This window comes from Brachypodium distachyon, chromosome 4 (assembly GCF_000005505.3).
Source record: "Brachypodium distachyon strain Bd21 chromosome 4, Brachypodium_distachyon_v3.0, whole genome shotgun sequence".
NCBI classification, from domain to species: Eukaryota; Viridiplantae; Streptophyta; class Magnoliopsida; order Poales; family Poaceae; genus Brachypodium; species Brachypodium distachyon.
The window spans coordinates 20,287,603-20,300,034 of NC_016134.3; the positions used below are offsets into that span (position 1 = coordinate 20,287,603).

At 41.3% G+C, this 12,432-nt stretch overlaps 2 protein-coding genes across 7 annotated transcripts; both read left to right on the top strand.

Moving 5' to 3' along the window:
* Positions 1 to 707: 707 nt before the first annotated feature.
* LOC100839641 lies at positions 708 to 4,638 on the top strand. Of its 5 annotated transcripts, none has more exons than XM_014902121.2 (13): positions 708 to 895; positions 978 to 1,039; positions 1,560 to 1,772; positions 1,911 to 1,994; positions 2,079 to 2,134; positions 2,226 to 2,361; positions 2,851 to 2,947; positions 3,046 to 3,112; positions 3,218 to 3,316; positions 3,428 to 3,517; positions 3,603 to 3,757; positions 3,840 to 3,947; positions 4,098 to 4,638. In XM_014902121.2, exons 3-13 carry the CDS (start codon positions 1,562 to 1,564, stop codon positions 4,264 to 4,266), a joined length of 1,272 nt encoding a protein of 423 aa, XP_014757607.1. In that variant the 5' UTR covers positions 708 to 895; positions 978 to 1,039; positions 1,560 to 1,561; the 3' UTR covers positions 4,267 to 4,638. The 5 variants fall into 5 exon arrangements, with proteins under 5 accessions (XP_014757607.1, XP_014757608.1, XP_024311031.1 ...); XM_014902122.2 differs by having other exon boundaries at positions 983 to 1,039; XM_003577494.4 differs by having other exon boundaries at positions 709 to 895; positions 978 to 1,100.
* A 4,012-nt stretch (positions 4,639 to 8,650) lies between these two features.
* Positions 8,651 to 10,632, top strand: LOC100839949 (somatic embryogenesis receptor kinase 1). Of its 2 annotated transcripts, none has more exons than XM_003577496.4 (8): positions 8,651 to 8,810; positions 8,910 to 9,042; positions 9,232 to 9,303; positions 9,403 to 9,546; positions 9,642 to 9,785; positions 9,959 to 10,039; positions 10,135 to 10,203; positions 10,313 to 10,632. In XM_003577496.4, the coding sequence occupies exons 1-7, from the start codon at positions 8,732 to 8,734 to the stop codon at positions 10,166 to 10,168; spliced, it is 687 nt and encodes a 228-aa protein (XP_003577544.1). In that variant the 5' UTR covers positions 8,651 to 8,731; the 3' UTR covers positions 10,169 to 10,203; positions 10,313 to 10,632. The 2 variants fall into 2 exon arrangements, with proteins under 2 accessions (XP_003577544.1, XP_003577543.1); XM_003577495.4 differs by having other exon boundaries at positions 10,151 to 10,203.
* The last annotated feature ends 1,800 nt before the right edge of the window (positions 10,633 to 12,432 follow it).

Below are 12,432 nucleotides of genomic sequence, written 5' to 3' on the forward strand. Positions count from 1 at the left end.
CATCTCGAAGAAGGCACAGAAAAACCGTAAAACAAAAAATCAAAAGTCCTTCCGTCGCTATGGGGATCGGCCATGCCTCCGAGGCCAAGGAAACCATCGGAGGTGGGACGATGGACCGGTGGCAGCGCCGGCGGAGGGGAAGCTGGATCAAGCTGCCGGCACCGCCTGGGCACCACTTCGGTCAGGGCTAGAACCGACAACATATTTATAGGACTTGGCCCTGTTTGTTTAGATTTCTGTTTCAGTTTTTGGTGTTTTTAGCAATCTCAAATGCACTTCTCCTGTTTACACATGAAGCTGAGAAATATCTCCGGACGTGCTTTTGGTGCTTCTAACTGAAAAGCACGTCCAAAAGCTGAAGTACAAGTCCAAACAAAGAGGGCCTTAATCCATGTGTACCCATTTAAGCTGCTCTGAAAAGCCAAAGTGTTCTTATTTTGTTTTTGGATGTGTCGATCTGCCTCTCCTGCTCTCTCAGCGCCGACGACCTCACCGTCCAGAGCTCCAGATTGGACTGACTCTGTGTATCTTTGCTCCTACAGCATTGCGGTGTCTGTGGTTCATTGCACTCTGGCTTTCCACAGATAAGTGTTGACACCTGGTCCTCCTTTTCTTTTCTTTTCCCTCCACTGCGCCCCCTTTGACGTTTCCGAGCTTTTTTTTTTATATTCCGAGCAGTTAACTCCACACGTCCCCATGCACGACGGTGACCATCATAGTTTAGCTGGCCGACCGGCTCCCCAGTACAGCCTCCACTTCTGTGCCATGTGATCTTCCTCCTCCTACTCCAACTCCTCGGTATCTCCACTCCAAAGATCCCCGCCGCCCCTTCTGCCCTGCTCCTGCAGCAGCGGAGTGCGATCTGAACAAAGGCTGCCATTCGCGTCTCCTCCTCGTAAGCCCACTGCTCCCCGTTTGTTTCGCCGGCTATAAAGCCGGGTCCTGCGATGGCTGAGCCTTTTTGTACCGATGTGCAGTGCAGGGTCAAACGACTCTCTCTCTCCTTCCTCTCTGCCGGTTCGCCGTCTTCAGACTTCAGGTCTCGTGATCTCGTCTTGTCTTGGCTGCACTGCACGGCTGCCTCTGACCTTGCTCGCATTGTAAGTCTATGGGAGAGATCGATCGGTGATCGGTCCAGTTCTTGATGGCACTTGGGTGCCTCTCGTTTGCTAATCTGCCTGCTGATCTGCCGCCTATCTGTACATGGCTCACATTTAGTTAAGCCTGACACATGGTTTAAGAGATCCAGAATCTGTTCATGCCTCCTTTCCCTGGATAGTCAAATAGCTATTTGTTGTCACAAATCCTCTGTTTCTCGGGGCTTTCTAACTTTTAGTTGATCGATCCTCCCATGCATATGCTGGATGCCTGTGCCAGGATTCAGCATTTCTTTGCTCATCAGTTAACTATTTTATTCAGAGCTCAGTAGTTTCCCCTTTTTAATCCAGATACCAACACCCTGTACATTATTGATCTGCCAATAAGTTATTATGATTCTCTGCATTTTGTTGTGCGCTTGGATGTTTGCTGAACAAAATTAACATCTGCATCACTGACAGAAATGGGGTGTGGTGCGTCAATCCCCATCAAATATAGTGGGAAGGGGCGGAAGCGCCGGAGCGTCATACAAGAGGTCGCCGTGTTTGTGCCCACCATCCGCGTCCCGGAGGATACCGACATCGTCAATCCACTCAGGGGGCTGGTTTCCAAGGAGCTTGTCGATCGTCTCGCCGCGCTCCGTGCAAACGTCGTGTCACTGTCTGAAGAAATATGTGTGTTGAATTTTGATCACTGATATTCTTTTTTCCTGTTCCTGTTTGCTGATCAGCTGAACTGCTACATTAGTGGTGAATAATGACAGTGAAATTAATTTAGATGTTACTTTGTTGAATTGTTGACTTTCTATGAAGATCATGGGGATACGTCAGCAGTTTCTGAATTACAACGCGCACTCGAAGAGTACCTGCCAATTGTTCTTGGTTTAGCAATCAAAGGTTTGAACTTTTGCTTTTCCCTTTCATTGTAAATTTCATGTCTACGTTAAAAATTAGCATTCAAATTGGTATTTCCTTTGGTAGAGAGCCGTCTAGAAGCATCAGTGAAATTTAGTTGGAGGACCTTAGATGATGACCAGGTGAAAATCTTTTGATTCATGCCATTTATAACTCATGTTGCCATTAATGTTCTTGTTGGTTGATCAACTCGTAAGAGGATTTTGCATTCAGGAGTGTGTTCTTGCGAGTGCATGGTATGAAGTGCTTTCTGTTGTCCACATGATGGCCATGCTCGCATTGTTTGAGGCAAATCTTTTACTCATTCCGAGGAATGTTCAGGATGGAAGTGAAAGGAAGGTGTCCGAAGGTCTGTTCATTTATTAACAGTACCTTACTACCTATGAGTTTTATTAGTAATATAAACATGTTGTATTATGTGGCCAATCTGTAATCTTGGTTATGCTATTTGTCTAATGCAGATAAGACAAGAATTTGTTAGCACTTTTTCCGTATATATTTTAAACTTTGTTTTAATAATATAGAATATATAGAAAGGTTTTCCATTTAAATCTATTTATCTATATATTTATATATCAAGGATACTCCATATATAGATATACGGTACGGAAGTCTATCCCCCATATAAGACGAGGGGGTAAAAAGAACGGAAAATGTAATGTGCACATGAAGAATTTAGTTAGTCAAATGCCTTCCAATTTCATTTCAAAGTGATCACATCACTTCTGGAATACTTCTTTCATTCTTTGAGGCCATGCTTTCAACACAGTGATAGTTTTTCAGTTTTTAAACTCATGGTGAAACTTATGAAATAACACATTCCTTTTGTGTTTTCTAGATGCAAAGAAGGATGTCGTTGATTCATTGCTCAGAGCATCAGGATGCTTAGACTACTGTGTGCATCGCATACTTGTTCAGATACCGGCACAAATCAAGTATGCAGACAACCTGAAAGGCACAAAACCTGTGACAAGTTACAAATTTGCATTATAGTTGACCAAGTACTCACTTCAGCTCACATGTTTAATCACAGGAAGAGCTTTCCTAGTTACTTGCAGGAAGGTATGCTTGAGGCGATCTCAATTCAGGCCTTGGCTCAGGTAGTGTAGACTAAAATTCTCCTTAGATATATTCTGTACAATGAAGACAACTAAGCTTATACTGCCTGATCCTAAAAAACCTTGTACACCTACTATGGAAAACAGTGTGTTCAAATACAGCTTGGATTGGCTTCCGAGTGTGATAAGGCAACATTATCGGTAAAGAGAAGGCTAGCTTGTGAGCAAGTCAGCTATTTTTCGCAGGTTTGTAGTTCACAATTAAGCTCATGCCCCATAATGTATTTTGATACATATTTGTTTTATCATTCCTACTGAACATGTTTTGGTACTTCATGGTTTCTCACCTATCCTCAGGCTCACTATTGTCTGTCGGGATGTGATACAAGTGACTCATATGGAAAGAAGCTTCTGCTGTTCCTTAAGTGGAAATGCATGGATGCTAAGGTTGCTTGGATAACAAATCAGTTCCTGAAAAGCTTGCAAAATGCCTCATTTCCGATATTAACTCAATGCTACATCTTGTCATCAGGCAGTAGCATATTACTACCATGCTCTAGTACTTGACAAGGGCAGCGAACCGAGCAACCATATAAGTTCAGTCTGCTGCCTGTCTGCAGCTGATGACCTCCTGGCTGAGAGCAAGAGAGCTTGTCTAAGCTTTTGCTTGGCAAACCCTATCACAAGGTCTCGGAGTTCTCAAAGATAATTTATTGGTAAGAGTAAATTGAATCAAAGTACATGATGCGTTCTTTTTTATTTAATGTAGGGTACCTCCTCCTTGGGGTATCATGAAGAACATGCACAAGAAAATTCCAGACGTCGCGTACAAGAAATTCCAAATTTATGGACATCTTCTTGAACAAAACAAGAATAGGTAACTCTTCTGATATCAAGAACAACTCAAGAAAATTTTCAGATCATATTGGCATAGCAATTTTGTTGGAGTTGATTCAAGGACAGGCATGTACATTTTTTTGTTTTCTTCTACTGCTCTAGTTGTGATACCTCTCCTTTGCTGGTGCAGTGCACTTCAATCCTTGCCTGATCTACCAGAGTTTCCACTCTCGCTGAGACCTGAAGGGTATGAATTTCCAATCACCGATTCAATCTGGGAGAATGTTGATTGCCAACCCCAGATTCAGAGTCTTAAGGAGCATCTAAAGGATGATGAAGAAGTAGCCGAAACAAAATGATAGTTCAGGCTTCCGAATGCTTGTATTTTATCTCCAATATTAAGAGAAGTAATACATCGAAATACTCAATTCAAGAGGTTTTTGGTTCAGAAAAAGGAAGAAGCGAAGGAAATAGAATATTTACCTGTGTAAGTGAGAAGTATTTACAATCTAATTGTAAATCTTGGATGCTTAGCAGAAGCGCCAATAGTAGGAAAGATCAAAGAAGAGTGTTATGATCAGATAGTTTTAAGTGTAAAGCATCACAAGAATAGCATACAATTCTCTAGAGAAGATTCAGTGTTCCTCATCCAAAGTATGCTCCATGATCATGTGCATAGATGTTATAAATTTACTCCAGTCTGTCATGATGCAGTACATGGATATTTGCAAGGCCAGTCTCCTGTGCCTACTCATTAGAAAAAGGATTTAGTTATTTATTCATTTTGGAGTTGACCAGAAAAATATTTATTTCTACGTCAAATCCAAAATTGCTAGCTAGGAGGAAGAAATGGACACTCGAGCATTCTAGCTGGAAGACTTGGACACACGCGTCGTTGGTAGCTTCTGTAGAAAACTTTGTGTTGCTTTGACCTCACATGGATTTGTCTGACCGGCGCTGATCCTATTATCAGTTAACCTAACCAAGGATAAGCATTGATAAGCCAGAGGATTTTTGGTCTGATTGCAAATTGTTACAGCGAACTTTAGTGTTTAGAGCATGCAAGAGAGAACATTGAAATGCTAATATTTAGTGAAATTTTTGTATTTAGAAAATGCTTATAATGCGAAATATGCCTGGTAGATTGTACTTCTGGCCTTCTGGGACTTAAAATCTAATAGTGCGTCCGCTGGGACTTATCGCATTGACCCTTTTAAAGTCCGGAACAGACCATAGTGGCTAATTGAGACTAAGCTGATTGCAAATTTAGTACTTTGGCGGTCAAAATTGGCGTCGAGGAATTACATTCAAAGTTGTAGACTTGACTCTTGAGGACCTTGCTTATTTATCTCAAAAAGTTAATATTAAGTCATTGGGCATACAAAAATCTGCTTCTAGTTTTGGTTACTGAAAGCTACTACCTCTATTCGTAAATGCAAGAAGTCCTAACTTTGTCAATTTTCATAATGTTTGACCAATGATCATAGAAAAATAATTTAACATTAACCATATCAAATAAGTATACTTTGTTGTATCTGTTGGTAGATTTTCTTATATACTTGGTTAAAGTTTAACTTAGAACAAAAGTAAAATTTCTTACATTTAGAAACGGAGGGAGTAACAGACTCGGCCTTTGTTTGCATGACCTAAACTGGTTTATGCTTATTTTATAATCCGTAGTGAAAAGTAACCAAAAAAGGAAAAGAATGTTCGTTAGTGCATATTCGTAGAGGCAAGCTCGGTGGTTCAGGCTTCTAAGTAAATGGTTGTTCAAGCTTCTCATGGAAGATAGGGTGTGGCAGAATTTATTATGAAATAAACATCTGGGTCAAAAACCTTTATCATTAGTAAAAAAACAAACATAGATTCTTATTTTTGGAAGGGTCCGATGATGATTAATGGCACCGTCCCCTCGGGCATATTTTTGTCCTAATTTTTGGAAGGGTCCGATGATGATTAAAATCCAAAATGGAGAGTCCTCGCGATCTCAGGAGGATGGATGTTTTCGGAAGGCTCCTCGGGCATATTTTTGTCCTAATTTTTTAAATTTTGTTTGTAATAAGCATGCGACGGTCAGGAGCATGGTTGGTCCCCTTACATGTCGTATTCTGACCAACATGATATTGTTGTAAAACTGCTTGATGTAACTCTAGGAGCGAAATCAGTTGAAATGAAACTTTCTCTTTTCTGGAAAAAATCTAGGGGGAAAGATGTGTCAGGGTCAGATCCAACCTGTTGTGGCTTTTGTTACCAAATATGGCACGATATTTTTATGCTTCCACTCAGGATCAAGATTTTTTTTCATACTTCTGTTGTGTGTCGTGATATTCTCACCAATTTTCACCAAATGTAATTTGGCCAAATGAAATTGGCCGGGAGACACATGTAATAGGTTTTACGTTGCGCATGATTTGGCTAAGGCAGTAAACTTAAAACTTATCCTTTGTGTGTTCGAGCCACTCTCAGGGTTAAAGATTAATTTTCATAAAAGTGAGCTGTCATGTTTTGGTAATGCAAAAGAATATGAAGATGATTATACTAGGCTGTTTGGTTGCGAAGTGGGTTCTTTCCCCTTTAAATACTTAGGCATTCCTATCCATTATCGTAAGCTTCGCAATCGAGATTGGAAATGTATAGAAGATCGATTTGAGAAATGGCTGAGGTAGTTGGCGATCCAACAATCTTCTGTATGGGGTCGTTTGGTACTCATTAACTATGTGTTGAGCAGCCTTACTATCTTCATGATGTCCTTCTTACAAATTCGAAAATGGGTGAGGAAACGACTGGATTTTTATAGGTCTCGCATTTTTTTTGCCAATCTGACCAACATAAAAAGAAATATAGGTTAGCGAAGTGGGTTATTCTAAGCAAACCTCGAGATCAAGGAGGTCTTGGCATAGCGGACCGTGAGGTTATGAACAAGTGTCTTCTGGGCAAATGGTTGTTTAAACTGCTGACAAAGGATGGTGTTTGACAATCGCTTTTACGAAACAAATATCTTGGTCAGAAACCTCTTTTCCTAGTTAAATGTCGTCCTATTGATTCCCATTTCTTGAAGGTATTAACGCGGGTCAAAAAGATTTTTCTTAAATTTGGCAAGTTTAAGGTTGGTAAAGGTGATTTGGTCTCGGTGGCTTAACATTGTGATTTTTCCTTTATGCGACAAGTACCCACGTTTGTTTAACATTGTGCAAAACAAGCATGTCTCGGTGGCTTCAGTTCTTGGAGAAACTATGCCGAATGTTGATTTTTAGTGGACCTTGTTGGAACATTACCGTGAGGTTTGGAATGCCATCGTTGACTCTGTCGCATCTGTTACATTGACAACCGACTCAGACTTTTTCCATTGGAACCTTCTTTCTAGTGGGGGGTTTTCGGTTAAATCAATGTATTCGGCTCTTATGGATTCCCTTTGCCAACTCAAACTGCCACTCAAAATGAAAGTTTTTCTTTGGTTCCTTTGTAAGGGGGTCATTCTTATTAAGGATAATTTGGTTAAGCGAAGATGTCAAGGGGATACACGTTGTGTCTTTTGTTCTGAGCACAAACTAATTCAACATCTCTTTTTTTATTGTGCAATGGTTGACAGCCTCTCATTCTAGTAGGGGCAGCAGCAGTTTTTTGGTCTATTTGGTTATGTCGTAATGACATCGTTTTTGATAAAAAAAAATGCACTCATGTATGTAGGTGTTACTCTATGTACCAATTTGCTGCGACTATGGGTGTTGCTACAGAAGTTGCAGCACAAGGAACCGATGGAGTCTGACGCCAAGCTACTAGAGTGGATCCTCTGGGAGTTTAGTCAAGGTTTGGGTGGCGTGCTAGTTCTAGGCTTTTTAGTTTGTACTTCCTCCATTCCAAAACACATCTCTTATAGATTTGTGCAGTTGGATCAAGTCATCTCTTGTTTCTAGTGCCTAACCACTCATATTGGATTAATAGTAAATGTATGTGAGTAGTTATTGGCCGGGTGCGGATAGCAAGAGAAAAATGAGATGTATTGTGGAACAAATGAGAAAAATCTATATGAATTGTGTTTTGGAATGGAGGGAGTATATTGGTTGTCCGTGTGCCCCGTCACACTTGTGAATATGGTCATGTGTTTTTAATTGTTGAAAATAATATACAAGTTTAGGACGTATGCATTATGAATGTAAAGACCAGATGTAATAAAGCTTTCAGTATCTAAAAAAAATGTACGCTAGACTGTAGTTTTTATGGGTAGCCCTGACCGCACAAAAAAGCTCCTATTTTGGCCTGGTACGTAACACCTTACACGTGCCTCTTTAATAATTCCGGCGCATTAGAAGAAAAATCCGATTTTTCTTGATTGCACAAAAAACAGTATGATTTCCAAAGCATGAACTGTCGCCGTTCTCAACAAAATATTCCTTCCACACTACGTCCAAAACTTCACTTCGTTTGGTTCCGTCAGAATGTTCTCCGTTTGGCACATCTTCATCTGTCTGTTCACGAATGATGCCCGCGGTCAAACGTAACCACTAGTCCACTAAGAAATTTGCATGGCTAGGATTTTCACGGTTCAAGCTTTGAAACTATTTAAAAGCACAAGTTAGACGACTCTTCCAGGATTCCAATTTCCAGCTGGTTTTACAGGCGATGAACTTTCCTTGGTCAGGACAATTAATATACTCCATGATTTACCTGGCACTAGTGTCCAAGATGATTAGATGAGGTCAATGCAAGAGAAAAGGTAAAGGAGACCAGGAAAGTTTCAAAGCTTTGGGGCTACTGAGTTCCAGCTGTGTATAAAAAGGCTTCCATCTCTCAGTATTATACACACACCTCAGGCTTCCAGACGCAATGGCAGCTCAATTTGCAGCAGCGCTCGTCACTACTGGCCTTCTTGCTCTCTTAACTCTTGCGAGCGGCAACACCGAAGGTATGTATATATGTGCTAATTTGCAATCGTTTAAAGTGACTTCCTTTTTCCTCAAAGATTGTGTGCTAATGTGTGATTCGTCGGGACCAAATTAAAAAGGTGACATCCTTTACGCCCAAAGGCAGGTATGGAAGGACCCCAACAATGTGCTTCAGAGCTGGGATCCAACCCTTGTCAACCCCTGCACTTGGTTCCATGTCACCTGCAACAACATAAATTCCGTCATCCGAGTGTATATCTTCCTAAATCTCTGTGAAAATATTAGATGATAATCTTGTACTTTCTCCTTTCCTAAATTTTTATCGTGGTTTTAGTACAAATTTATACTAAATCAACAAGATAACAAATTTATACTAAATCCATGACAAGATAACATTCAAGTGTAATAAATATCTCTATTTTTGTTTCCCTTGCTGTGCAGGGATTTGGGGAACGCAGGCATCTCAGGCAGCCTGATCCCTGAGCTGGGAGGACTGAAGAACCTTCAGTACCTGTAAGAAGAATTGCAAATTACGGAGTAATTAGTACTACAGAGGGCAGACCTCTAAAATTACTGCAGACTGATATGATATCACCCCCATTTTGTTTGCAGCGAGCTGTATGACAATAGGATGGCCGGATCAATCCCAGCAAACTTGGGCAACCTGACAAGCCTAATCAGCCTTGATCTCTACAACAACCTTCTCAGCGGCGTAATACCGACCTCGCTCGGGGCCGTCGGGAGTCTGCGTTATCTGTATGAAACTAGAACAGTTTTCAAAGATGAATGATAAAATCAATGCCTTCTGTTTTGAACTTGCTAGCATGAAAACAATGTGTTGTTGTGTGCAGGAGGCTGTTTGGCAATAACCTGACAGGAAGTATACCGGCGTCGTTGGGCAGTCTGACCAAGCTTGTCCACTTGGAGCTTCAGAAGAATGCCCTGAGCGGCTCCGTCCCGGCTTCCTTGGGAAACATCAAAACATTGCAGTTCTTGTATGTGCTTGCTTGTTTTGTTCCTGGAATTTTTCTGAACCTAAAAAATCGCAAGCATCAAAGTTTTTCAAATTATGCCGAATCGAAAAATTGGGAACTTAACTGACCGCAACCGTATGTGCAATCTGCTAGCTAGCAGAAGATGATGTCAAGATTTGTTTCCTTTTGTGCAGGAGGCTGAACGCGAATATGCTGACCGGCACGCTACCGCTGGAGGTCCTCTCTCTTGTTCTTGTCGGGAACTTGACTGAACTGTAAGTCGTAAAGTTCATTTCACACATCGGATTACACTTCTAAGTTTTCTGTTTTGTTTTGGCATTCACAACGACTTGTACTGACACTAGGACAGATTTACCTTGACGCAGAAATGTTGCAAAGAATAATCTGGCTGGCACTGTTGGATCATCTGGGCCGAGAGGTATGTATTATGTATACATGTATATTTTAGTGATCTGCAGCTATGCATGCATGTATAGATTTTTAATACTTTATGCTCACAAGAATTGCCCAACTGGCATCATTTGCAGTGACTGCGGTCATCCAGGACGCGCTCAACACTGCAAGCTGAGCACGCGGACCGGGACTTCCTGGAAAGCTGAATGGTTTTGCTCTTTAAACTACTCCCTCCCTTCCAAAATAAATGCCGTGGATTTGTATATATTTTTATGCAAATCCACGCCACTTATTTTCGGACAGGCGGAATAGATAGCAGTTGCGGCGGTCTTGACTTTTGTTGTTGCATTATCTTTCATAGTGGAATCCGGAGGTTACCTCCGGTCCCAAAGAAAGAAATCGAATGAATTTGTAAACTTTGAAATAATAAAATTTAATGTGCACTTTTATGACATGAACTGACTCAACGAAGATGAGATTGAGACCGCAATAGCATTACGGTCAAAGTTAACCGACACGACAAGGGTAACGACAACTAACTGAAGTAACTACTAACTCCTTTATGATTTCTTAACACAACAACCACAACTAACTGGAGATGGTTAGCAAATCAATGAACATATTTATATGTGCTACTTTCTCTCATGACCAACGATTGAGTCCATTGAAGTGACCTCACATATTACTAGCACCTTCATATCCTTGGCCTCTAACTGATTGTAACTGAGCTTATTGTTGTCGTTGTCAAACACCATACAGAATAGGGGTACCAATGTTTGATGGTATAATGCGTAAAGTAGGGCATATACGACGGCCTTGTAACGAAGAAGGTCATCATATACTTGGACAAAATGGACATGTCGATGTTTTTTTAATAGTTTTGGTCGACACCGCGGGTGCGACTTAGTCCTGTGTTACGAGAGGCTTCGAGGGGATCCTTAGCCAAGTGGTCGGGCCGAACTTGTCTTTCAGAGTCACTTATAATGAGAGCTCTTTCGGGGCCGCCTCGGGTCTGAGCCGAACTTGGCTTCTCAAGTAGCGAGGTTAGGATATACTCGAGACTCTAATCCGATCCCTCTCCTTCAAGTTTGGGGCTGAACCTGTCTTTCCGGAACCTCGAAACTAAGCCTCCTAAGGTGCGCCCCTAAGGCCGTGCTGTGACTAGATCGACCCAGACCCTCGAGAGCATAACCCTTTGGATGCTCTAGCCCCCATTGAGTTTATTCAAGTGGGGGTGAATAAGTACATATCCCACCCATGGGGGTGGTTTATATAGGTTATGGGTCGATGGAAAACTACCATGACTACTCTTGGTGGGAGAGTGAAAATGAAGGCAAAATGAGGAAAAGGGATCTTTGTCTATTGCTTTATGTTGCACCAAATGAGAAATGGGAAAGTTCCATGGTTCAATATGCCTTATCCCTCCACCTTTGTCCTTTTTGTTTCTAGCGTCCTAAATTTCTTTTTGTTTCTAGGAGATTTGACTTGTTGGCTTTCTTTGACCACATGTATGTTTGACCGTGCCATGTTCATTCGGGTAGAAAAATGTTGACTTGGTCTTTGCCACGTAAAAATCTAAGGCCCGGCTCATATAAGAGATTTATTTTACTACAACACTTATATTTTTGCAAATAGATAACCAATTGAAGTCTTGAGGTATGAAGTAGTTTTTTCTTTGACATGAACAAAACCAACATAAATCTCCAGAACTACCAACATACCACAAAGCCACTGCCACATTTTCTTTGTAAGAGATATCTCTCATCAACATGTAAACAAAACACGTTATTGCCCACTTCTTTCAAAATAGATTGCACTATCACATCTGGAAAACCTTCTGTTATATCTTTATGGACTTTAGGAGCCACCATCGTAGCATTCTTTGCAACATCTTTTCTCATAGCCTTTCCTACATGCTACATCATGCTCCGCTAAAAGGTCACAAACTTCCAAGGAAAATTCTCTTTAATGTGGGAGTTCTTTGACTCACCATGTCCTCAAAAATACAGTCATTGCTTCGTGCCAATCGATGCATTATGTAGAGTAAAACAAGAAATCTTCAAAGCTTCACTTTGAATATAAATTGCAACATCAAAGTTGACTTGGTGTCTTGGCTGCAAGGGCTGCCCCCGGGCCCCGGGCAGGGACTAGATGGACAAAGCGGCAGGAGCTGGGCGTCCGCCATCTGTGCTGCGCCCGTACCTTTTCTTTTTACAGCGTTGCGCCCCCGTCTGTGCATTGTTCAGCTGTGTGC